Below are 26,784 nucleotides of genomic sequence, written 5' to 3'. Positions count from 1 at the left end.
TCTCAATGTCTTTGATAACTGAAAGCAGCTCCAGGACCCAGGGAGGCCAGAGAACATAGGGTAGATAAAGGGAGAAAAAGACATGGGGAGCCAGCTAATTTCTGAAAATGAGAACACCAGAGTATGAGTAAGAGGGGCCTAGGATGGGGAGATACATTTGGTTTCGGGGAGGGAAGAGGGGCAGGGGTTCTAGGAAGGGGATATACCTACTTTGGGGTCAAGAGCCAAGGACTGAATAACCACCATTAAATACCTGGATAAGGGAACACCAAACAGGCAAACAGTTGAGAAGCCCTAAGAGATCCAGAGTCTAATGAGGTTGTAAAGAGCACTACCTGTGCAGTTAGGACTTGTACTGAGTAAAGGCTGGATTTTGCCCTGCAGGGAAACCCTTTATAGTCCTGGGTATGTCAGGAGAGGCCAGGTTGAGAACGTAAATATCTGGGAAAGGTGATATTGCAGTCCTCCCAGTGTTCTGGGCTTTCCCAATATAAATATGTCAAGGAGGCAAAGAAAGACCATAACCCCTTTATATCAACTCCTCCAGACACTCCAAAGCATCAGAGTGAAAAACTAAGAGGGTGATTCCAAGGGTCTGGTGAGAAGGCAAGTACTCAGTGGTGCTTCACAGAGATAGAAATTCTCTCCCTGACACTACCACTCAGATGACATTTTGGGATGGTGGGCTGACTGCCACAGAGACCTCTGGACCTTCTAGGATGCCTGATCTCTTTATCTTATGGTCCCTTTCCACTCAACTACAACAGCTTTTGAGTAGTTCCGATTAATTCAGTCACAGACAGGATGGGTTTATATTCTTGAACTCAAAAGGACATCATCACCACCATCACCACTCTTATTATTTCATATTTATTGAGCACTCATAATGTTCCGGCCACCCCACTCCAGTGACTGCATTACTCCTCCTACCCACACCCATTCCCATCCCTATATCTTTGGGAAAAGCTTCATAATCACACCTGACCCTAAACACACAATGATAAAAGGAAATACCTCTTGGGGACCCTGGAGTGTTTGGTCTTTGGCCAGTCTGTCCCTGGCACCACTACAGAAATATATATAATCTTTGCTCATGTCTGTACAATATTGATCTCTGCAGATTGCTTAAAATAGAACCTGATTTTCTCTACTACATCATCTTTTAAGCCAAGTAGCCCCACAACAAAAGGAGGCCCAGCTTCACAGACTGGCCAAGAACCCCCAGAGCATTTTAAGTAGTTATTCTTAAATTTTCACAGCAATCTAATACCTATTTCTCCCTGGAGCTATTGGGACAGGTCTGAGGCAGAGGGGGAATTTGGGATGATAAACAAAACACCCATAAGCCCAATCTAAAGATTAGTGGCCACAGTGGATGTTTGTTGGGAAGGGGACTCTCTTTTTTCCCAGACATTTCAGACAGACATGCTGGGCCCACCTGAGGAGTGCTAGCAAACACAAGAGTCCTCCTGAATGCACATATGGTCTAAGGGTACCTTGTGAAATTGTGAATATTTCCCCAGAAAAGTGGAGACCTTGAAGCCCTCTTTTGCACTTGCTGTCCCTGGATGGTGTCTTCAGCAGTTAAATGGCATTTCCTTTAACAATCTGGAATTTCCTGGGATGCTCAGAGGAGGTTGGGTAATGATAGATCAGCCCACCCCTTGATGGAAATCCTATTCCAGTCTAATGGTCAAGTGAGGAGTCAATGGCTGCTTTGAGCATCAAACTGGCTCCTTCACAAGCCCAGCTCCGGCACAGTTCTTGGCTTCATGCCAAGAGGGCTGCTTCCTCAGACACCTCTGGTGAGATCCAAGGTCTTACACTGGCAGGTGAGTTAGCCAACAGAAGAAGTTGCTAGCTCAAATAGCTGGTATAGTGTGATACCACTAATGAGAACATGATTAATCACATGTTGCTGGTGGGAGGGATGAGTACTGGTCATGGGCTAAAGACTGGCTCTGAGGGTTTGGATCACTAGATGGATACTGGGCTTGGGGAATACCCTCTCCAGGCAGCTGGTCAATCACCTCAGAGGCCACCCAGGACTCCTGATTAATCTCAGGGACTTCCTGGACCTGCGGATCATCCTCTCCAGGGAACTCTTGGGATGGTTTATCAGCCTCAAGAATGTCCTGAGACAACAGATTGATTGCAGAAGCCTCTTGGGTCAGCCTGCTAACCTCTGCAAAGAACTCTTGGCATGGCTGGCTGAGCTCCTCAGGGGTCTCTTGGGTTGGCTTGCCAACTTCCATATGGATTTCCTGGACTAGGTCACCAACCTCTCGAGGGAACCCATGGGCCAGCCTGCCAACTTCCACAGGGACCTCTTGGGATGGATGGCTGACCTCAGGGTTCTCCAGGCAAAGCTGGCAAGCTTCATCAGAGATTTTCTGGCACAGGTGGCTCGCCTTCTGGCATGGCTGGTGGATCTGAGGAACCTTCTGACATATCTGGTCAACATTGTCATGGCTCTTCTGGCATGGCTGGCTGATGTCAGGAACCTCCTGGCATGGCTGGCTGACCTCTTCAGGGATGTTCTGACATGACTGGCTGATGTCAGGAACCTCTTGGCAGGGCTGGCTGATCACCTCAGCAACCTCCTGGCATGGCTGGCTGGTTTCCACAGGTGGTTCCTGTGAAGACTGGCTTGGTTCAAAAGGCTCTTGCACCCCTTCAATGGGGAACTCTTGTTCTCCATTCCTAGGGAGCATCCCAAGGCTTTGATGTTCTTCAATCATGTGTGAACTTACAGAAGGTTGATCACTAAAGCCAAAAGGGCAGTTACCATCCACTGCAGTGGGGGAGGAAGGACCAGCACTGGACACAGTGCTGGAAGGGCCACTGCTATCTGTAAAACAAAGTCAGGAGACCAAGTCAGGCAACTTGGAAGAGTAGGCTCTATTCTGTGTATGCTGTTCAAATGCTAGAGTCTGAATTCTTCCCAAGCTATGCAGAGATTGCTCAATTAGCCCAGCTCAGGGAACTGTTACTCTGACCTAATGTAAGCTACATGAGTACACAGGAGCACTAAGGTACATCTAAGACTTCAGGAGAGAGTGATGAGGCCCACTTCATCCAGTTCTTTCACAAATATACTCCCAATGCAACTCTGAATTCACATGGTCTACTTCCTACTTTGGAAGCATACCAAGCTGTATCCCAGTGGTTCATAATGAGATAATTTTTAAAAATACGAATTTCAAGGTTCCATCTTTAGAGATTCTAATTCTGTAGGTTTAGGGTAAACATGTGGGGTGGAGAGGGAATGAGGTCTAATGGCCTTTTGTTTTTTGTTGAAATACTCCCAATTAAATTTTGTTGAAATACTCCCAATTAAATCCGAGGTACATCTTTTGTAAAGAATCATTTTTTTTAAAGCAATCAATGTATCTCTGGGGCAAAGGTAATCATTGTTTATAGCCCGAGAGGCAGTTAAGCAGGAGAATGTAGAAAAATATTGTGAATGAAAACAGCAGGAAGGAAAATTACCCGAAGATTGAAGACTTCCATGGAATCTCTAAATGGCAAAGGTTCTTAATTAATCTTCCGGGGGGGGGGGCAGTCACTGAACCCTTTGAAACTCTAATGACAGTCATGGGCAATCTTCCCAGAAAAATATACATATGGATATTCATACAAATCTTCACAAATAATTCCTGGGGTTCAAAGACTTTACCCTGAAATCCATCCATGGATCCAAGGTCAAGACCTTCTAAGTCTTGGGACACACAATGTTAGAGGCTTGTGGATGTTACAGATATATACAACACAAAAATTAATTATCCCATATTGACGGTAATAAAATGAAGGGCTCAATTACACTGGGGGACAATTCCTACCCCAATCTCTACTACTTCATTGACCTCTAGCAGGGGACTAATCTACTTTCCATTTTGTAAATGTATTTATTAATGGTATTCTAATTTTATATTCAAAGTATTCTAATATAAATAATGATCAATTTTGGATATAGGGGGCACCTGAATATCTTGTCATCAAAAAGAACCTGGGAAAGCTGGCAAGCCTGAGCCGCAAAGGCTGAATCAGTCATTGAGTTTAGGGTATGCCAGTTTTCTCTTTTCTATAAAGGGCCACAGGTGGCATGCTTCAAGCAGAAGAAAGAGGAACATGGTTTGGGCCAACAGGGCCTATTTACGGCAGACAAACCCTCAAGAAAATATTTACCAATGAGGCTACATACCTCATACTGAGTCAAAGATGTGATAGTAGATTAAAAACAAGAAGAAAAAGAGTTACCCAAGGATAGAAGTAGCCTTAATATCCACTTAGTGGTTTGATTCAGGCAAATCAAAGAGGTCAGACAGAAGCAGAAGCAGGAAGGGCACCTGGGTGGCTCAGTCGGTTAAGTATCTGCCTCTGGCTCAGGTTATGATCTCAGGTCCTGGGATGGAGCGCCACATGGGACTCCCTGCTCAGCAGGGGGTCTGCTTCTCCCTCTGCCCCTCTCACCTCATGCTTTCTCTCTCTCTCCCTCTCAAAGAAAGAAAGAAGCAGAAGCAGGAGAAAGATAAAGTTTCCAGAGGCAGTCAAAGCAATCTTGAGAAAGAAGAACAAAGCTGGAGGTATCACAGATTTCAAGATATACTACAAAACTGTAGTAATCAAACAGTACTGACACAAAAAAAGACTCATAGATCAATGGGACAGAATAGAGACCCATGCTCATATGGTCAGTTAATCTATGACAAAGGAGACAAGAATATAGCAGGGGGAAAAGCAGTCTTTAGTAAATGGTCCTGGAAAAACTGGATAGCTACATGCAAAAGAATGAAACTGAACCACTTTCTGACACCATACACAAAAATAAACTCAAAATGGATTAAGGACCTAAATGTGAGACTTGAAACCATAAAAATCCTAGAAGCAAGCACAGGCAGTAATCTCTCTGACATTAGCCGTAGCAATATTTTTTTAGACATGTCTTCTGAGGCTAAGGGAAACAAAAGCAAAAATAAACTACTGGGACTATATTCAAATAAAAAGCTTTTGCACAACAAAGGAAACCACCAACAAAACAAAAAGGCAACTTAATGAATGATAAAAGATATTTGCAAATGTTACATCCAATAAAGGGTTAGCATCTAAAATATATAAAGAACTTGCACAACTCAACACCAAAAACCCCCAAATAATCCAATTAAAAAGTGGGTAGAGGACCTGAACAGACATTTTTCCAAAGTAGACATACAGATGGCCAACAGACACATGCAAAGATGTTCAATATCACTAATCATCAGGGAAATGCAAATCAAGACCACAGTGAGAAATCACCTCACACTTGTCAGAACAGCTAGAATCAGAAAGACAAGAAATAACATAGAACGCTTTATGTTAACTAACTAGAATTAAAATAAAATCTTAAAAAAAAAAAGACAAGAAATAGCAAGTGCTGGAGAGCATGTGTAAAAAAGGGAAAGTCTGTGCACTGCTGGTGGGAATGTAAATTGGTGTAGCCACTGCAGAAAACAGTATGGAGGTTCCTCAAAAAATTAAAATAGAATTGCCATATGATCCAGTAATTCCACTACTGAGTATTTGCCCAAAGAAAATGAAAACTAACTTCAAAAGATACATGCATCCCTATGTTTATTGTAGCATTATTTACAATAGCCAAGTTATGGAAGTAGCGCAAGTGTTCACCAACAGATGAATGGATAAAGAAGATGTATTTAAAAAAAAAAAAAAGATACACACACACACACACACACACACAGAGGAATATAACTCAACCATGAAAAGGATAAGATTTTACCATTTGTGACCATATGGATGGACCTAGAAGATATTATGCTAAGTGAAATAAAGGAAGACCAACACCACTGGTTTCACTTATATGCAGACTCCAAAAAGAAAAAAAAAAGAATAAACAAACAAATAAAAAGCAGAATCAGACCTAAAATACAGAGAATAAGCTGATGTGAAGGGGTGGTGAGAAGCTGGGCAAAATGGGTGAAGGGGAGTAGGAGAAACAGGCTTCCAGTTATAAAATGAGTAAGTCACAGGAACAAAAGGTACAGCACAGGGAATAGAGTAAATGGTACTGTACTAGCATCGTATTGTGACAGATGGTAGCTACACTTGTGGTGATCATAGCATAATGTATAGTCTTATTGAACTAGTATGTTGTATAACATTGCATATCAACTATACTCAAATTAAAAAATGTATGTATTATTAAAAAAAAAGATTTCCAGGGGCATAAAACCTGTAAACATTCCAGGAGAGAGATAAAAGGAGCAATGGCAAGGTGAATGTAAGGTAATATGAAATTCAGTGGAAGAGCTCTTGGTGTCGGAACAGAATGTTTCTTCTGCATACAGGGTGCCAATTCTGCAACTGTTTAACCCAATGCTGAAATATGAATCTCTGCTTCACTCCTATCCAATGAAATAATAAAAGCCATGTTTGATTTTTAGTTATTTTCTGGAGGCAGGTTGAATAAGGAAAGGATTGGTGTCTCTGGTCCTTATCCTCCCTCTGTCACCAGGATCTCCCCTTCCCTACAATTACACTAGGAAGTCCCTGTGACTCCACTATTCACACTGTTACCAAGGAAAATTAGTGATAGGCTAGAGATATTATTTGTTCATTTGTTTATTTATTTATTTATTTAGAGAGCACCAGTGGGAGGGGCAGAGGTAGAGAGAGAGAGACTCTGAAGCAGACTTGATCTCACAACCCTGAGATGTGACCTGAGCCTAATACAAGAGTCAAATACTTAACCAACTGTGCCACCTGGGGGACCTTGTGATAGGCTAGAGGTTATAAAGAGATGAGAAAAAGCAGCACTTCAATTTGAACAGCTGAGAACAGACAACTTGAGAAAAGGGATATGTAGAAAGTAGTAGCAAATTCTAGTTTCCTTCTCCCAGCTTTTCTATATACTCAGGTATCCTCTCAAGTCATCTGTACTTGAGAACGGTATAGAGACCAAATGGGAATCTGAGGAGAATGAAGTTTCTGTCCTTTGTTCCCCCAAAGTACCCTCTGGGACACTACCTTTTAGGAGCCTCTCCAATGAAACAGAGGGGTCATAGAGAATGGAGATAATGAGATAGAGTAAACAGATCCTCCCTTCACCTTGGAAACAGATGAGACTGGTTTCCCTACTGGTTATTCTTAGTCTTTCAACCCTCATCTTCATTTCCCTCATGAGACAGGTCTCTCACTCACCAATCCCTCCATACCTCTTGGCCTTTCTCCAGGCAGTTCCAAAAGGATTACTTACACCAAGGGGGCTTCTCAGAGCGCTGCCGGAGTTGTAGGGTGGGTGAATGAAGAGTACGGGGTGGGGAAAATAGGCTATCTGAGGCTTGGTTGCTGTGCATAGAGTCAAAGAGGGCTGGATAGACAGGGGAGAAAGAAGGAAGGAAAAAAAGAGTTTGAGGAAGCATTCAAGAGTCACCATTCTCAACATAAGTCAAAACCAACTTACACATTCTCAGGCTGAAAAGTAGCATTTCCTAAGGATCCTTCATTTAAACTGTTTTTAATATTTTAAAATTTATATTACGAATATTTTCAAACATTTTTTGCTCTCTCCCCATTCCCCCTTTTTAAAAAAAGTTGTTGGAAGACCAGTACAATTCATACTGATATCTTCATCTCCTATATAGTGTGTTAACATTTTGCCATATTTGTTTCACCCATTTCTTCATGCGGAAGTTCTTTTTAAAAAATGACAGACATTATGAAACATTTTACCTCGAAATACATCAATATGCATCTCTAAAATATAAGGAATTTTTCCTACATAGCCACATACCATTAACAAACGTTATAAAATTTAAAAATACCCTAATATCATCTAATACCCAATTCATATTTAAATCTCCCACAATTATTCCCCAAATGTCTTTTATTTTTTATTTTTTAAAAGATTTTATCTGTTTATTTGACAGAGAGAGAGAACAAGCAGGGGAAGCAACAGAGGGAGAGAGAGAAGCAGGCTTCCCGCTGAGCAAGGAGCCCCATATGGAGCTTGATCCAAGGACCCCAGGATCATGACCTGAGCTGAAGACAGACACTTAATCAACTGAGCCACCCAGGTGCCCCCCAAAAATGTCTTTTATAGTAATATCCAAATATGAACCATGCATTGCATTTTGTTACATCTCCAAATTCTCTTTTAATCTAGCATATTATTTCCCCCAACACCATTTATTTTCCTCAAAGTGATTTTTTTTTCAAAGTGATTTTTTAAAAATTTCTTCATTTATTTAAGAGAAAGGGCAAGCATGGGGTGCCTGGGTGGCTCTGTGGGTTAAGCCTCTGCCTTCAGCTTAGGTCATGATCTCAGGGTCCTGGGATTGAGTCCTGTATCAGCCTCTTTGTTCTGCAGGGAGCCTGCTTCCTCCTCTCTCTCTTTCTGCCTGCCTCTCTGCCTACTTGTGATCTCTCTCTGTCAAATAAATAAAATTTTTTAAAAAACAGAGAGAGAGAGAGCAAGCATGTGCACATGAGCAGGGGGAGGGCCAGAGGGAGAAGGGGGAGAATCTCAAGCAGACTCCCTGCTGAGCATGGAGCTGATGCTGGGCTTGGTCCCATGACCCTGAGATCATGACCTGAGCCAAAATCAAGAGTTGAATGCTTAACCAACTGAGTCATCCAGATGCCTCTCAGAGTGACTTTTTGAAAAGAACAGATCAGTTGTCTCATAGAACTATCATGTCTCACATTCTGGATTTGTCTGATTGCTCCCTCATAGAATCATTTAACTTGTTTCATTATTGCTTATAGTGCCTATAAACTGGAAGTTATATATAAAAGTTTTGATTGGATGATTCAATTTAAATAACTTTGTTAAAAATACCAAATAGGTAATCCTATGTACTTTTATATCATATTAGAAGGACAAAATATCTCACTGTCCCATTAAGTAAAGCTAAGTTTACTAACTGGGTTAAAGTGGTAGCCACAAGATCTCACCATAAAGTTTTCCCCTTCTGATTAGAGGTAATCCTTCGGCACCATGCAACCCCATCAACATCTTGCCTAATTGTGTTAGTATCCATTGATGATTCTTAATTATTTAAGTGGTGATTTTCTATTTTTTAATTTTTTTAAAAATTATTATTAACATATATTATTTCCCCCAGGGATATAGGTCTGTGAGTTGTCAGGCTTACACATTTCACAGCACTTACCATATCACATACCCTCCCCAATGTCTATAACCCAACCACCCTCTCCCTACCCCAGCAACCCTCAGTTTGTTTTGTGAGATTAAGAGTCTCTTATGGTTTGTCATGATTTTCTACTTTTTTAAAAGATTCCACTTATTCATTTGACAGAAAGAGAGAGGGAGAGAGGGAACACAAGCAGGGGGAGTGGGAGAGGGAGAAGCAAGCCTCCTGCTTAGCAGAGAGCCTGATGTGGGGCTCAATCCCAGAACCCTGGGACCATGACCCGAGCCAAAGGCAGACACCCAACAACTGAGCCACCCAGGCACCCCAAGTGGTGATTTTCTAATTCTATCAATCCTCCAACATTTATTAGCTGGTATATTTTCTGTAAAAAAGAGCTTTCCCTCTGGGGCTATTTGATTACACTGAAATGCAGTTCCTACTGAAAAGGTAGAATAAGTGTTTATTTCCTTTTAATTAGTTTTCAGAGAAAAGAGGTGGTAAAAAGTATTTTCCAAATGTGGCAGATTTTAAAAATTTATTTTTATTTATTTAATTAATTAATTTATTTAATTTTTATTATTTTATTTTTGCTTTCTTTTTTGTAGAATTATTTACTTATTATTTATTATGAGTTTGTGGATTTTTATATTTCAGTGTACTTTAGTCAATTATAGTAACTTATTATTTTGAATGCTAAAATGTTCCAGTTGTATCACTTCTTGGCCTTTTGGCTAAGATCAAGTGTAAAATGTTCCAGTTGTGGTAAGAGCCTCTTCAGGCTTGACTGCTTCCTCGCTTCTGTTACAACATGCCTCAGGATGACCTTGTACTTTCCTTGCCCTAGACCATGTATTCTCAACAAACTTGGTTCTTGGTAAGGGCAAAAAAATTTTTAGGTATTCCATTGGTTTGTGGTCCATCACATAGCCATGGACCATAAACAGACATATATTGTATATTTGTGGTATTAAAATTTCCTGTGGGAAGGTTACTAAGGAAAAGAATGTCTAAAAAGACTGAAGGGTGGTGTGAACATGGGATGTCTTTCTACCTATTTAGATCATCTTTATTTCAGCAATGTTTTGTAGTTTTCAGTGTACAAGTCTTTAAACTTATTGGTTAAATTTGTTCCCAGGTATTTTATTTTGTGGATGCCATTATAAATTATATTGTTCTCTTAATTTCCTTTTTGGACTTTTCATTGCTGGTATAGGGACACAAAATTGATTTTTGTGAGTTGATCTTGTCTCTACAAACTGTGCTGAACTTGTTCATTAGTTCTGGAAGTTTTTTTGAGGATTCTCTGCATTTTTTCTACATAGGACCATGTCCTCTGCGAATAGAGATAGTTTTAATTTCTCCTTTCCAATTTCTAAGCCAATTTTTTTCTTGCCTAATTGTTCTGCCTAAATTACCAGTACAATATTGAACAGCAGTGGTAAATGTGGGCATCCTTGCCTTGTTCCTGATCATAGGGGAAAAACTTTCAGTCTTTCACCAATGAGTATAATGTGCACTATGGGTTGTTCATAAATGCCCTTTATTATGTTGAGGAAGTTCCCTTCCATTCTTAGTTTGCTGGTTGTTTTTATCATGAAAGGGTAGTGGATTTTATCAAATTAAGATTTTATCAAATCTTAATTTTACCAAATTAAGATGGTTTTGAGTTTTTCCCTTTGTTTTTTTAATATAGTATATTACACTGAGTGATTTTCTTATTTTGAATCACCCTTGCATTCTTGAGATAAATCTCACTTTGTCAACTTGCTGTTAGATTTGGTTTGCTAGTATTTTATTGGGAGCTTTTGCTTCTGGGCCACCTGGCTGGCTCAGTCGGTTAAAGATCTGATTCTTGACCTCAACTCAGGTCTTCAACTCAGTGTCATGAGCTCAAGCCCCTCATTGGGCATGGCACCTACCCAAAAAAATACAGAGAATTTTTGCTTCTATATTCATAAGGGATTCAGGTCTGTTGTTTTCTTACGGTGTCTTTGTCTGGCTTTCATATCAGGGTAATGCTGGCTTCTAGAACTGTTTGGTAGATTTCACCAGTGAAGCTATCTTATCCTGGACTTTTCTTTGTTAAAAGTTTTTCTACTGATTCAGTCTTTTTCTGTGTTATAGATTATGTTCAGATTTTCCACTTCTTCTTGGGTCAATTTTTATAGTTTATGTGCTTCTAGGAATTTGTTTATCTAGGTTATGTAATTCATTGGCATGTAACTGTTCATAGTGCTCTTTTTAAAAAAATTCTATTTACTTATTTGAGAGAGTGAAAATGAGCACATGCGTGCATGAGTGGGGGCGGAGCGGGAGGGGGGGCGGAGGGGACAGGGAGAGGGAGAAGCAGACTCCTCACTGAGCAGGGAGCCAGATGTGTGGACCTTGGGAACACGACCTGAGCTGAAGGCAAATTCTTAACTGACTGAGCTACCCAGGTGCCCCCATAGTGCTCTTATAATTCTTTTTATTTCTGTAGGTCAGTAGCAATGTCCCCACTTTTATTCCTAATTTTGGTTATTTTGCATCAACACTCAATTTTTCTTAGTCTGCTAAATGTTTGTCAATTTTGTTTATTTTTTTTCAAAGAACCAACTTTTGGTTTTGCTGATTGTGTTTTCTATTCTTTACTTCTTTGTTCTAATCCTTATTATTTCAATCTTTCTATTAGCTTTGGGTTTAGTTTGTTCTTTTCTTACTTCTTTAAGGTATACAGTTAGGTTTTTGGTTTATGATCTTTCCTGGGTTTAAATGTAGGTGTTTACAGCTGTAAATTTCTCCCTTAGCACTGATTTTGCTGCATTCCATAACTTCTGGAATGTTGCATTTTCACTTTCATTCATCTCAAAGTATATTCTAATTTCCCATGTGATTTCTTCCTTGACCTGAAGAAGGTTAAGAATGTGTTTAATTTCAACATATTCCTTTCATTAATGATTTCTAGCACCATTCTCCACTGTGCTAGAGAGGATATTTTGTATGATTTCAATCTTTTAAAATTATTTAACTTTTTTTTGTGGCCTACCATATGGTGTATCATGTGCACTTAAGAAGAATCTGTATTTTGTTGGTGGTAGGATGTTCTATAGGTCTCTTAGGTTTAGCTGGTTTAGAGTGTTACTGAAACTCTCTGTTTTCTTACTGATCTTCTGTCTGGTTGTTTTATCTATTATTAAAGGTGAGATATTAAAGTCTACAACTGTTATTGTAGAACTATCTACTTATCCCTTCAATTCTGTCAATGTTTGCTTCATATATTTGGGGGCTCTGTTGTTTGGTGGATATATATTTATAATTTTTGTACACTCTTGATGAATTAACCTTTTAATCAATATATAATGACATCTGTCTCTTAGAACAATTTTTGACTTAAAGATTATTTTGTCTGACATTAGTATAGTTACCCCAGCTCTCATTTGGTTATTATTTGCATGGAATATCTTTTTCTATTCTTTCATTTTCAACCTATTTGTACTGTTGGATCTAAAGTGAGTTTTATGTAGACAACATACAGTTGGATGATTTTTTAAAAAATCCATTCTGCTGGGTGGCCTGGGGGTAGTCAGTTGGGCATCCTACTCTTGGTTTCAGCTCAGGCTGTGGTCTCAGGGTGGTGGGATTGAGCCCTGCATCAGGCTCTACCCTCAGTGGGGAGTCTGCTTGGGACTTCTCTCCTTCTCCCTCTGTCCCTCCACACTCCCCATCTTCAGTTTCTCTCTGTCTCTAAAATAAATAAATAAATCTTTTAAAAAATCCATTCTTAAAAAAAATCCATTCTGCTAATCTCTGCCTTTTAATTGGAGAGTTTTATTCATTTACATTGTAGACTAGTCAATGATAAGGAGGGGCTTAATTCTGCCATTTCACTATTTTTCATATATCTTAGACTGTATTTTGTTCCTCATTTCCTCCATTACTAACATCTTTGTGGGTTTGTTTTTTTTTTTAAGATTTTATTTATTTGAGACAGAGAACAAGTAGTGGGGAGTAGCAGAGGGAGAAAGAGAGAAGCAGACTCCCTGTTGAGTAGGAAGGCCAACATAGGGCTCAACCCCCGGACCTGGATATTACGACCTGAGCTGAAGGCAAACATCCAGCTGACTGAGCCATCCAGGCACCCCTCATCGTGTTTAAATGATTTGTTTGTAGTGTATCATTTTGATTCCCTTCTTATTTCTTTTTCTGTACATTTTTTAGATATTTTATAGTGGTTACTATGGAGATACAATTAATATCCTGAATTTATAACAATCTTGTTTGAATTGACGGAAAATTTAGCTTCAGTAACATAAAAACTCTGCTCCTATAAAGCTCAGTCCTCACCTTATGTTATTGTCACAAATTATTATATCGTTATGTATTGCATGCCCATTAATACAGACTTGTAATGACTATTTTATTCATTTGTGTGTTAAGTTATGATGAAACAAAAAAAGGAGTTACAAACCAAAAATACAGAAATGCTGACTTTTAGATTTACCAATGTAATTACCTTTACCAGTGTTCTTCATTTTTTGGTATGGTATCAAGTCACTATCTAGTATCGTTTTATTTCATCCCAAAAAGCTTTTAGCATTTCTTGTAAGCCAGTTTTACTTGTGAAAAACTCCTTCAACTTTCGTTTACCTGGTAATGTCTTAATTTCTTCTTCATTTCTTAACAGTTTGGCTAGACAAAGAATTCTTGGTTGACATTTTTTTTCTTTTAGCACTTTATATAGGCAGAGAGGCAGGCAGAGAGAGAGAGGAAGGGAAGCAGGCTCCCTGTTGAGCAGAGAGCCTGATGCAGGGCTCGATCCCAGGACTCTGGGATCATGATCTGAGCTGAAGGCAGAGGCTTTAACCCACTGAGCCACTCAGGCAGCCTACCTCTGTGATTTATGATGAGAAATTGGTTGTTAGGGGCACCTGGGTGGCTCAGTGGGTTAAGCATCTGCCTTTGGCTCAGGTCATGATCCTAGAGTCCTGGGATTAAGCCCCCACATGGGGCTCCTTGCTCAGCAGGGAGCACGCTTCTCACTCTGCCTGTCAAATAAATAAATAAAATCTTAAAAAAAAAAAAAGAAATTGGTTGTTAATTTTATTAAAGATCCCTTGTATGCGATAAGTTGCTCTTCTTTTGCTACTTTCAAGATTTTTTGTCTTTTGACAATTTGATTATAGTATATCTCAGTGGGAATCTCTTTGAATTTATCCTTGTTGGTGTTTGAACTATTTGGATGTATAGATTTGTGTCTTTATCCAAGTTGAGAAAGGGCTCTTCAGAGCCCTTATTTCTTCAAATATTTTTTCTGCCTCTTTCTGTCTTCTCCTTCTGAGACTCTGATCATGCATATGCTGTTTTTTTTTGTTTTGTTTTTGTTTTTGTTTTTGTTTTGACAGAGAAAGAGAGGGAGCACGAGCTGGGGGGAGGAGCAGAGGGAGAGGAAGAAGCAGGTGCCCCGAGGAGCAAGGAGCCTGATGTGGGCCTTGATTCCAGGACCCCAGTATCATGACCTGAGCTAAAAGCATATGCTTAACTGACTGAGCTACCCAGGCAACTGTGTATGTTCATATTCTTGATGGTGTCCCACAGATCTCTATAGCTCTGTTAATTTTTTTTCTTGTTCTTTTTTTCTTTCTCCTCTTCAGACTAGACATTTTCAAATGACTTATCTTTAATTTTGCTGACTCTTTCTTTCGCCTGCTTCTATCTTCTAAGACACCTTCTAGTGAATTTTGCATTTCTGTTATACTTTTCACTCTCAGAATTTGTTTGGTTTCTTTTTATATTTCCTATATCTTTAATGATATTCTGTATTTGCTGAGACATCATTCTCCTGATTTCATTCAGTTCTCTATCATTCCCTGTAGCTCTTTAAACATATTTAAGATAGCTGATTTAAATTCCTTGTCCCAGTAAGTCTAACATCTGTGCTTCTTTAGCAACTGTTTCTGTTCATTTCTTCTATAAATGGACCATACTGTCCTGTATCTTTGCATATTTTATTGAAAACTGGACATTTTGAACATTGTAATTTTGCTAACTCTGAATATCAGATTAATCCCCCCCGCCAGGGCTTGTTTGCTGTGGGCTGGGGCTGTTTATTGACTTTTCTAAGCTATTTTTGTTACGTCTGTCTTTGTCATATGTGGTCTCTGAAATCGCTTTCCTTTAGCTTATTTCACAGCTAGTGGTTTTTTGTTTTTTGGGGTTTTTTTTAGATTTTATTTATTTGAGACAGAGAGAGAGAGAACAAGCAGGGAGAGAGGGGCAGAGAGAGGGGAAAAGTGAGAGGCAGATTCCCCAAAGACTCCCTGACACGAGGCTTGATCCCAGGACCCCAAGATCACGATCTGAGCTGAAGTCAAACATTTAATCAACTGAGCCACCCAGGTGCCCCACAGCTAGTATTCTGACAAGAATTTCCTTGACTGCCAAGAACCAAATTAAGGGAAGAGGAAGATGGGGGGAAAGGAGGCCAAGGGAGGGGAGAGGAATTCTCTGTCTTTGCAGATTGGTTCTTTGTTGAGGTATTCCTTCAACATTTAGCTAGACTGTTTACAAATCCTTCTTAGCCTTCAATTCTTGCCTGCACTGAGTCTAGAGTTCGGGCAGAGGAAAAATCTTAGGGTAGTCTCATGTGTTTTCTGTGCCTGTGTCCCTCCCTAGGCATGCACATGGCTTCTAACTTCCCTAGTATATGTGGGGGCTTTTGAATGCCTTAATTTTCCTTTTTTAAATTTATTTATTTAATTTTTATTTATTTTTTATTTTATATATATATTTTTTAAATATATATTTAAAATTTATATTTAAATTTTATTTTAAAATTAAATTTTAAATAAATATATATATATTTAAAATATATATATTTAAAATAAATATATATTTTATATATATTTTTATATATTTTTTATATATTTATATATATTTTATTTATTAAATATTTATATTTAATTATTTAATTTATTTATTTGTCAGAGAGAGAGCAAGCGAGAGTGAGCACAAGCAGGGAGAGCAGCAGGCAGAGGGAGAAGCAGGCTCCCCAGTGATCAAGGAGCCAGATAAGGGACTTCATCCTAGGATCATGACCTGAGCTGAAGGCAGACGCTTAACTGACTGAGCCACCCAGGCATCCCTTGAATGCCTTAATTTTCCAAAGAAACTCTCTACCTAAGTTTTCACTCCAGGCTTTCAGCACACTTATTGTCTGCCTCAATTATAATTTTTGTCCCAGGCAGCAGTATGTTGTTCATTTGCCTTACAATGTTTTCAGGGGACACTTTCTGCATAGCTACTTTCCTGCCCTGATTCAATGAAACAAAGGTAAGCACCTTGTGACAGTTCTTCAAGTTAGACAAGTTGGAGTGGATAAGTTAGACAAACACAATTCTTTGAGAATAAAGTCTGTTCTGCTCCTTTAGGAACTAGGGACCAGAGTTTCACACTGACTCCATGCTCTGCTATCTTTAAGACTGCTGTTGAGGTTGGGGAGAGGGTAGGATAAGAGAAAGAAAAATGATAGGAAGCTTCCTGCCATTCTTAGGGTGCCTCTTTCTTGATTTAGCATTTTTCTGGTTGCTACAAACTTTTATTTTCCAGAGGTCTGACAAAGCTGATTCTGATAGTTTTTGATTGATTTTTTGGTGTTTCTGTGAAGGACAAACCCTTGGAGCAACCTACTGCTTAATTTTTACATTTAGATTTCTGAAACATATGGAGTTCATATATATATATATATATATGAACAAATATCTTCATATATAGCATGAAGTATGATTTCAATTTTAATTTTTGTCAAATGACCACTTAGCTGTGCCAACTTTACTTACTGAAAAATCTATCTTGGGGTACCTGGGTAGCTCAGTCGGTTAAGTGTCTGCCTTCAGCTCAGGTCATGATCTCAGGGTCCTGGGATTGAGCCCTCCATGGGGATTTCTGCTCAGTGGGGAGCCTGCTTCTCCCTCTCAGTCTGCCCCTCGTGCTCGCTCCCTCTCTCTCAAATAATCAAATAAAATCTTAAAAAAAAAAAAGTCTGTCTTTCCCCAATATTTTGAAATGCTAACTTCATCTATTTCTAGGTCTTCTATTTTGTTTGATTGGTCTCTCTCTATTCATGTATGAATACAACAGTGTTTTCGTTATAGAAGTTTTATGGAATGTTATAAAATCTGATAGGGCTAGTAGCTTTTCATTACTCTGGGGTGCCTGGGTGGCTCAGTTGGTTAAGTGCCTGCCTTCAGCTCAGGTCATGATCCGAGGGTCCTGGGATTGAGCCCCATGTGGGATCGACCCAGTCCCTGGGTCCCTTCTCTGAGCAGGGAGCTGCTTCTCCCTCTCCCTCTGCCCCTCCCCCCAGCTCGTGCACAGACACACACACACTCTCTCTCTCTCAAATGAAAAAATATATATATAAAAAAACACCTTTTCAAAACTTTTCAATTTGTCTAACTTTAGAAAAACATCAGCATTTTTATTGGAATCATGTTAAATTTATAAATTAACTTGGGAAGTTATGATGTTGAATGGCCTATGCAATTAAATAATTTTTCAAGGCTAGTTCTGTGTCTTTTTGGAGCGCCTATCTTTTTAATTTACTACTCACATTCTAGGAAGGATAGGAATAGGGACAGAGACAGGGGTACAAGATAAGAAGAGTATTCTCCATACCTGCAGAAGATGCCTGTGCTTGAGCATCAGTATGGCGCTGGCAGACTCTACTTAGGAATTCACTCACTTGACGCAGGGAAAGGGCATTATGCAGTGTTTCCAGGGGGTAGATGGTAGGCACCATGGAACACCCTTCAAATCCTATTAGAAAAGAGGTGGGCAAAGTCAATGTTATTCCTGCCAGATATACCCCAACTGTCCAAGGAAGCATGGTGAGTCCCTGAGAGCCATCAGGAGAATCCGTGGCTTTTGGAGTATGGGGTATCCAAGATTTCAGGAGAGGGAACTCTTTAGAGCCCCTACAGGTGTCTGTTTCTCACCTCCAGAATCCTAAGAAATCTGCCTGCTAAGGCCTCCAAGTGAATCAAATCACCTCTCATCCTACCCATGGAGAGCCTGTAATGACCCATGGAAACATCAACAGAATTCCAATAGGGTAAGCACCTATATTGCTCTTGCTCTTTCTAGGGGAATAAAACAAAAGTCCAGAGGTAAGGGGTGAAACTGAAGGTCTAAATGAGGTAGGGAGGTCATGGAGCTGGGAAGAAACAGCAGATTTTAGGGATTGTGTAAAGAGAACCGGATTAAGGAGGAAGGCATGGAATCTGAAGAAGGATTCATGCAGATTTGGGATATGGGTAGAAAGGCTAGAATATCTGGAAGCAAGCTGGAGAGCATGCAATACACATGAAGCTCAGCCAAGGGAAAAAAACATGCATGAACAGGCTGGGGGATGGAAGTTCTTTCTTGGTCATTTCCATCACATCAAAGCTTCTCCCTTCTGCTCTCACTGGAAAACCCCAGACTTGCTAGGATTTCTCTATTCCATCAGGAAAATGAGGAAAATCTCTAGGAAGAAGAATAAATTCTGATTCTCTATTTGAACCCAACAATCCCCATGTAGGTTCACCAGTCTGGTTAGGGTAAAGGGTAAACCTAAATATAATAACCCTAATCCCAGAGCGTGTTTATGAAAAAAAATGTTTCCATGGGAGGTTCAAGAAGCATTGTCATCTTAAGCATTGTTTCAGCCTGCAATCTTTCCTATGTTTCTTTATAACTCCTTAAAGAAACTAATAGTAGGCAGGACAGCAATATCTATGTAAGACATAGCCTCCTGTTCACTAACGAGTAAAACCTGTAATTAGAAAGGATTATACCTGACCATCTTCTAACTCTGGCCCTTGTTTGCTTCAAAGATTCAATTAAGACCTTTGTGCCTCAATTCCGTGCCCCGACCCCCACCCCCCGTACTCTTGTGACAGGAGCGCAGAGAAGTACAGTCTCTAGCTCCTCAGCATGGCTACTAGAAAAACGTTTGCATCTGAGGATGGTAATTAGCAGTGGGTTATAGAGACAAGAACAGATTTCAGGGCAAGAGACTACTCCTACACTGAACAGAATTGGGAATGGGTAACATTAGGAGGCAATAAGGAAGGAAAACAGTAAGGGGAAGAGCAGCCAATGCTACAGCTACGAGGCAGTCTGGCCCAATCCCATATCCAAGCAACTAAATGCAAGTCACATAACCTTAGGGTAAATAGGAGAAAGGAATAGGTGGGCTCTCCTGCCAGAAGTGCAATAAGCAAAGCAGTCAGTCCCAGCCAGGGCAGTGGCAGCAGCCAGCTTGGTGGCAGGGGGTACCGTAGAGGCACTCGGGGTCATCCTGGCCTGAGCGCAGCCAGTTCCGGAAGAGGCGCAGGTGGTAGGAGCACTGGTGCAGGTGATGCGCCAGCGTGGCATCCAAGGAGACTGGCCGGCCCCCTGGACAGTCAGAGGAAAAACTGCGCAGCAACCGGACCACAGGGTGCTGGTCATCCAGCAGCTCTGGAGGGGATGGGGGAGGACCACGGCAGGAAGCACAAAGATAAAGAAAGAGAAGAGGGAGAGACAATGAGGGGGGCACTGAGTGGCACAAGCATTACTGGGAGGTGGGGCCACTCAGCTCCAAGTTGAGCTAAGAGAGAAGCAGAGGTGGTCAGAACAACTGGGTATCTCTTGCAGGGAAGAAGAGTGTCAGCATCACACTGAGTCTAAAAGAAGGGGCTAGGGAGACATCATCATACAGCAAGACCCTCCCCTCTTTCACTGTGCATAATTAAGTCAGTGTTTACAGACAGCAATCACATCATTCTGGATGGGGGTAAGTGGGCAGTTTTGTAGCTAGAGTCTTGATTAGCGCTCTAGGGCCCCTGTTCGTTCCTGGAGAAACCCTACTTATGAACTGCTTCACAAACCAATGTATTTATAAAGTTGGTATAGAGATGCAAAGATTCAAAGTCACTTAGAGAAGAGGGTCAAGAATGGTATCGGGTATTAAGGTCAAGTTTGAAGCTAAAAAGGCTCAGGCCAGGTCTTCTGGACGAGACTCTACAATAGCCATAAACAGGGCTGGTGTTAAGCAAATGGCAAAGGAGATTGACAGGACACCAGGTATAAAGGTCCTTTAAAATAGAGTATGTAAAAAACAGAATCAGTATGTGAAAATGAAGATACTGACTAATCAGCCTTTACTCTTGTCCAAATATACAGATTTTAAAGAAATGTTCATATAAATCTCAGGATTCGGGGGACTCTGTATCCACTACTGAAGCAGGGATGGCTGAGAGATGTTCTGTCACTAAGGTAAGGAGACAGCACTGCCTTGCTTCCTTTACAAAGCTAGGTTCCGGTTTTCCAGCTGCTCTTTCAAAGCGAGACAGCACAGCAAAGAGATGATAACAATGGGACAGTAGGGTGCATATTGTTGTCACTAATGTGCCCTAAGTATTTGCAGACAGAGCATCCCCTCTGTAACTGCTAGGTCAGTCAAGCAAGATTTGACCATGGGATAGAGCCCTCATATTGTCCTTAGGAACAAATTAAGTCTAGGTAATCTTCAGCAAGTGACAGAATAGCTCCACATTTCTCCTGATACCAGCAGGGAGATCCCAGATTCTGGCTTCTCAAGCACTTCAGCTTCCAAACTCAAGTACAAGAAGAAGAATGGCCAGAAGGCTCCTGAAGAAGTATGCAGGGTGTTGGAAGAGATCTTGAATTTACTCTCCTGTACTCTACTGAATTATCCAGGTCTTTCTTCTTCTCTTCCTTTTGGTAGAATTAATTCATCTCTTCTTTAACTGGTGAGGCTGCTAATCAAGGCCTCGGGGAACTGGAGATAAATAGGTTTGAGGATCTGTTTTATGAATCTAGATCTTTTCTCACAAAGCCTAAGAGCTAGGAGATCAGTGATTTAACTCTGATTTCAGGAGCCCAAGTTCCCAGTACTAGATTCTATACTCTAAGTAACACTTCTCCTAAGTCCAAGTCCCAGGCTGTGGGTCTGGGGCTGGTGCATGAGGTTCTACTCTGGAGATGACTGGGCACATGAAGGCCAGAAGAATTTGAAAGTATATCTGGAGGCACAGCCATGCCACTCTGAAAGGGGAGCTCCTATTACAGGCACAAATGGGAGCTGGGGTGGGGGGTGGGGTTAGCCAACTTAAGGAAATTTGGCAGTGCCTAGTGGAGAGGTATGGCCTGATTGGGCTAAAATCTAGCAGTTGCCACTGGCTAAGGAGTTTTTTCCAGCCAGGAAGCCAAGCTAACTTTACCTCCTTTGGAGAAACTTAGTACTTGGACAGAAGAAAACCATGTATAAGAAAACTGGATTTACCTTGAAAACAAGATACAAGACAGAGAGAAACTAAGAATATAAAGGATAAAACAGGGAGTAAGCCCTGCCACACCCTACAAAGAGACCACTGCCCTTTAGTTTTTGGTTTACACAGATCTCTAAACTCTCACACCTTTGTATGGCTAGATCAATTTTTCAATATTTTTGAAATATTATTCATTCCCAAGCCCCCCTCCCCCAGAATTCCCAGGAGACATCTCAACTTGCACTTCAAGCTTCTCTGAGATACCAGTGTCTTAGGTAGACTGGGGCTACAGGGAAACTGTATGGTAATTTAGGCTGTATAATTCAAGGTACAATCCCTTTTTCTTTTACCTATGCCTCCTACTCCCGTCTTTCTCTCTTTATCCCGAATCAATCTGGGCTCCTATTTTCTAGGCCCAGACCCTAAGTTAGTAGTAACATAAAGCAGATGTTGGGAGCACAAGAGCCACATAAAGTACATACAATGATAGGTGGTAAGAATATGGTGATGGAAAACCATAAACTCAAGACCAGTACCCATAGGGGTATGTTTGGGAATGGGGAACTGCAGCAGCACTGCTCCATTTAAGAGAAACAAATGAGTCATTCACTCCAACAAGGAGCTGGAGAAAAAAACAGAAAGATCAAAATTGTATAAGCTGAGGAGTAGGGGGGGGAAAAGAAGACATGGAGATGATAGAGAAAATACTATTCTCTTCCTACGAAGGAGAACCATTGTTTAATTTGTATAAAGCCCAGCAGTCATGTGATGGGAAAGGGAAGGGTTTAATTAATGTTTTGGGGATGATGCTAAAAAAAGTGACAGAATGGTGATGATGGTGACCATGGACATAAGTCCCTGAGTTGCCACACAGATAGGGCAGCCAGGCTGCAGCCAAGACTAAAGTTTGTCACAACAAAGGGTATGCCCCAAGAGGGACACTTAGTGAGTGGTTCATTCAGAGACAGCATGTTGTCAACATAGTGGAAGGCAGAGGCAAAGTCAGTGTCAGAACTCAGAGGTTAAGTGTCTGGAGGTGACATGATGTGGGGGAATGACGTTGAGTCAGAAGCAAACGTACCGTTAGTCGGATGCTTTGCAAATGACACAGAAAATCGTTTTACGGCCGGGACAAACAAGAGCTCTGGGGAGAAAAGACATCATGGGGATTATACCCACCCCTGGCCCCACCCTCTGCTCTGGAATTTGCCCGCAATATACTCTTTTCTTTACAGTTAGTATATGACCTGCTCCAACCCCCCCTCGGATTCCTGACTACCACATTTCAATCTTCTCCTTTGGAATAATCTTCTTGTAGGAATCTATGTGTCATCTCTACCACAATATGGCTCCACAGACAACCCTAATTTCACCACCACATCCTCTTTCTGGTCATTTGGAAATAAAATCTGTGCAAAACCTTTCATCCCTTCCCCCAATCTCTTTCCATATCATCTTTCCTGCCTTGACTGACCAACTTCCCCATCCCTGATTTCCTAGATTTGAGTCAAGACTCCACTGCATTTTTCCTGACCATGGATCTTCATCCTTGGTCCTTACTCCTACAGGCCAGAATCCAGGAAAGAATATAGAGGTGGAGTAAATTGATGTAGCAGGGCTGTATGTGGGAGATTATGAAGGGATAAGCGTAAATAAGTAGTATTTATTGCACTGAGAGGGAATGCAAATGGAGGGGTGGATGGGGTCTTGGTTCCTTCTCCCCTCTATAATTGATGAAGCAACTTGTTATAAGGCCAGTGTCAGTGCCATCTTAAGTATGAATGGTTCTTGAGCTGTATCTGTGCTGGGGGACAAATGATGAAAAGAGCTGCCCCCCAAAACCCACCCACATACCATCTCGGTGCTTCAGACTGGCAGGTGGTAGCTTTTTGCCATGGCTGCGGGCGTAGTCCTGAAGATTCGGGGCGCTGGAGGAGCCGCCCAGCACTGTGGTGCTGAACAGCCCTGTACACTGTGAGCCTGCAAGGCCGGGAGTGCATTAGTAGCCACACAAAGCTGCAATTACCACAAGAAGTACACATAACTTCACATGCCAACATGAAGACACACACACATAGTCACTCAGAGCCACCCATATGTGGCCACTACGCATAACCACAAACAGATTTCACTACTGTCCATAGCTACACTGGGCAAGCAAGGTAGGGATTCTGCTGAAGATCTACATGGTAGATACAAGAGGTCACTACAAATACAGGGTTAGTCATATTAGGGGAGTCAAAGTTACTGAAAGGGGTAGACTATGCTCTCCAGGTACAACTTAGGAATACGAAAAGAATAGGTAGATCTCTCTAGATTTAATTCAGTGCTCCTTAACCTGGATATAGAGTTTGAAGAAGCCAGAGTTATAGTCCCTTATAGACTTAAAAGGAAAGAACTTTGATTGAAACTAGAGACTAGGTGTTGAGCACTCAGCTCAAATTCCAAATTCACGTAAGTTCCAATTCCTCCTAAGTCCTTCCATTCCCTTCCTTCTATCTCTCTTCAGGCCTTTTTCACTTTTCTCAAGAAAAGAAGTATGTATGAGACTCACTGAATTTTTAAAGCTGGAAGGGACTCAAAGATCATCCAGTACAGTCTCCTCATTTTAGAGGTAAAGAAACTGAGATTCAAAAGGGATCTTATTTGCTCAAGTTCATACAGTTTCCCAGAAGCTAAACTAGATTGGAATCCAGGTCTCCTGATTCTGAAGATCAATTGTGTTCAGTCAGAAAAGAAACAACTATTTTTTCATCAAGAAGAAAGAAGTGAAGACAGACACAAATTGAAGACATGTAAAGAGTCATGTGATTACATGGAGGGCATGCCTACTATGTGCTGAGGGCCCTAATAAGGAGGAGCACCTGGTAAATAGGAACAACAAAAAAAGCCATGTTTTTTCTACTCTCAAAAGTTATAAGCCTTATAAGCCCTATGCTCAAAGCCTATACATTAAGTTCAAAGAAAGCAAAGTGAGCTATACTGCCAATCAGAGGAGTAAATAAAACTTTAAAAATCTCTGAAGCAAATAAACTAGTCAATGCTCCAAATACGACTGAGAACAGGGTTGGGACTCTATAGTCCTCTCTTCTACTTCTAGGTCATGAGGACAGAGTGGGAGGAAGAGGCGAGACTGATACCCAAGTTTATGGGATTTGGCCCTCTACTTCCAAATCCATCTTAGCCAAGAACCTGGGTGTGGCTTGGGGACTTAACATAGCAGAGACGGTCAGAATGGAAAGAAGGTCAAATTCCTTTGAGCCCACAAGGGGCAGGTCATGGTTTCAGGGGTCTTAGCATTTCAAGGCCACTATAGAAATCAAGAGAACTTCGATGGCTAATAATATGGAATTCAAGATTGCTGCTCTATGCGGCAACCTTTTGTACCTTTCATATGTAAATTGGCTCTAGAATGGGGTTCCAGAGAGTAATAAAGACTATTAAATATGTCTACTTTTCTTCAGAGAAGCTGAAACTAACTGGCTTTATCTCAGACCACCAGAGCTTTGTTCTACATTTACTTCCTTCACTAAATAATTTTCTGGTGCAGTCCTGCCAATCCTGCCCTGTCCAGGCCTAGGATCATCTCAGACAGTAGTGTCTACCTTACCACCACCTCTGTCAACCAGCACCACGTTCATACTTCCGTCTCGTTCTTGACAGCATTCCTACTTAACTGGACCAGACACAACTATCCTCATTTTCAGCTTACCTGAAACCAATTCTTTACTGAAACTTCTGGGAAGAGAAGTCCATGTCACAGATCTATATATTTGTCATTTATTTTTCATGTCCCAATCCATCTACCTCATTTCAGGGATCCAGAAGGCAACCTACTTCCATAAAATTAGCCAGAAAAGTTACAAAAATCTTTTTCCCCCTTGCTGGTCCAAAAGCTAACCATTTTGCAGCCAGGAAATTGGGTGTCAAGGACAAAAGTAACAGAAAAATGAAAGGAGATAAAGAATAATAGGACAAGATAGAAGCCAGAGGACCAAGTCCAGACCCCACACAATTGTCTCAAACTGCCAGTTTTACTTACTGGCTCACAAGGCCCTGTATTCAAAGATAGCCCCTCCCAAGGACCACTCCCCACTCCCAAAGAATACAATACCCTCTGAGGCTTGGTCCTTCCTGCAGTCTGTGTTCTTAGGAAAGGTTGAATGATGTTCTCCACCCCTCTCCAGGAATCAAAAAAATCAAGAGACATTCCCTCAAAGTCCTGAGAGAAGCCTCTGCCACTACACCAGTCTCAGATATGTCCCTCAAATTTCAGGAAGGAAGGAAAAAAAAATTACAGAATTAGGAGAGGATGAAGGAGAGGGCATGGAGGTAGGAGGGGCCAGAGCAGGGATATAATAAACACAGGTCTCAGAGGAAGACATGGCACAAGAACTCCAAATGAGGAACAGGACACTTATGAGGAGGTAACAAGTACCTCTATAGTTTTGTCTCTGATAACTCTGAAGTTTCAGAGTCTACATGGTCCCTTAAGGTATGGGCTAGACCGGGAGGACAGATAAGGAGTGAGAGGGGAAGCCAGAAAAATGCCCTTGAGCCAGAGAAATGGGGGTGGGTGTAAAAAAACCAAAAGACAAACACCTTCCTGGAAATGGAAACAATCACCTGGGATCAAAGTTCACACCTAAACATGGCTTCTCCCAATTCATCCTCCCTAGCCCACCCAACAATTCCATTGACTAGATGACCCCAACACCCGCGACTAAGGTTTCCCACAATGGGACCTTTTAGAACAGACAGACACCCTTTCTCAACTACAGTTGAAATGCTGGAAAACCATACCTAGGCCACTCTGCTTCATCTCTGTTGGTGGCCGTGCAGACGAAAAGAGCCGATAGCCACCAGGCCTCGAAGATGAAGTCTCAGAAAGCACCTGGAGAAAAAGGACTCTATATTATCATTTTGCCACCTCAAACAAGACGACTAAAACCCAGGTCACGAATTCCTGCCCCTATAAAGCCAAGCAATGTCAGAAAGTCTGGATGAACCAAAGGTTTTTTAATGGGGAGAAAGAATGGAAAGGGAATGTAGAGCGTACTTTGCAGACAGAACTGTCCAGGGAATCCTATATACCAGATGGCACTTGTATTTCCAAGATGCCTGTCCCCACAGCCCTTCTATCCCAAATCTGAGAAATGATTATTCAACCATTCTCAGTTGTCAGCAGAAAAGGGTCCCCTAATCTTATGTATCCCTCCACAGGACTCAGAAAGTCAATCACAATAAATGAGCTGTGATAAGAAGGAAAGTCTGGCTACCTTCTCTTTCCATGGGACAGTTGTGGTTATGGCAACCACACTTGGTTTCTTATCTGTACC

The 26,784-nt window shown here is 41.1% G+C and overlaps 1 protein-coding gene across 18 annotated transcripts in view; it reads right to left on the bottom strand.

Annotated features, from left to right (window-relative positions):
- Positions 1-849: 849 nt before the first annotated feature.
- Positions 850-26,784, bottom strand: part of PPIP5K1 (diphosphoinositol pentakisphosphate kinase 1) — a 46,528-nt gene continuing 20,593 nt past the window's right edge. For 4 of the 18 annotated variants that reach the window (XM_032856655.1, XM_032856659.1, XM_032856656.1 and 1 more), the window contains 7 exons: positions 26,249-26,339; positions 23,300-23,425; positions 22,527-22,589; positions 19,449-19,631; positions 17,805-17,945; positions 7,253-7,366; positions 850-2,851 (listed from right to left, as the gene is read on the bottom strand). In XM_032856655.1, coding sequence (XP_032712546.1) covers positions 1,905-2,851; positions 7,253-7,366; positions 17,805-17,945; positions 19,449-19,631; positions 22,527-22,589; positions 23,300-23,425; positions 26,249-26,339 — 1,665 coding nt within the window. In that variant the 3' untranslated portion in view covers positions 850-1,904. The remainder of the gene's footprint in view (positions 2,852-7,252; positions 7,367-17,804; positions 17,946-19,448; positions 19,632-22,526; positions 22,590-23,299; positions 23,426-26,248; positions 26,340-26,784) is intronic. The other 14 variants (XM_032856663.1, XM_032856669.1, XM_032856671.1 and 11 more) reach the window with 9 other exon arrangements.

The sequence above is a fragment of the Lontra canadensis genome, unplaced genomic scaffold, assembly GCF_010015895.1.
Source record: "Lontra canadensis isolate GAN:19392208 unplaced genomic scaffold, GSC_riverotter_1.0 scaffold12, whole genome shotgun sequence".
NCBI lineage: Eukaryota > Metazoa > Chordata > Mammalia > Carnivora > Mustelidae > Lontra > Lontra canadensis.
Note: the sequence above shows the minus strand (reverse complement) of the source record. Positions and strands in the feature narration are given on the sequence as shown.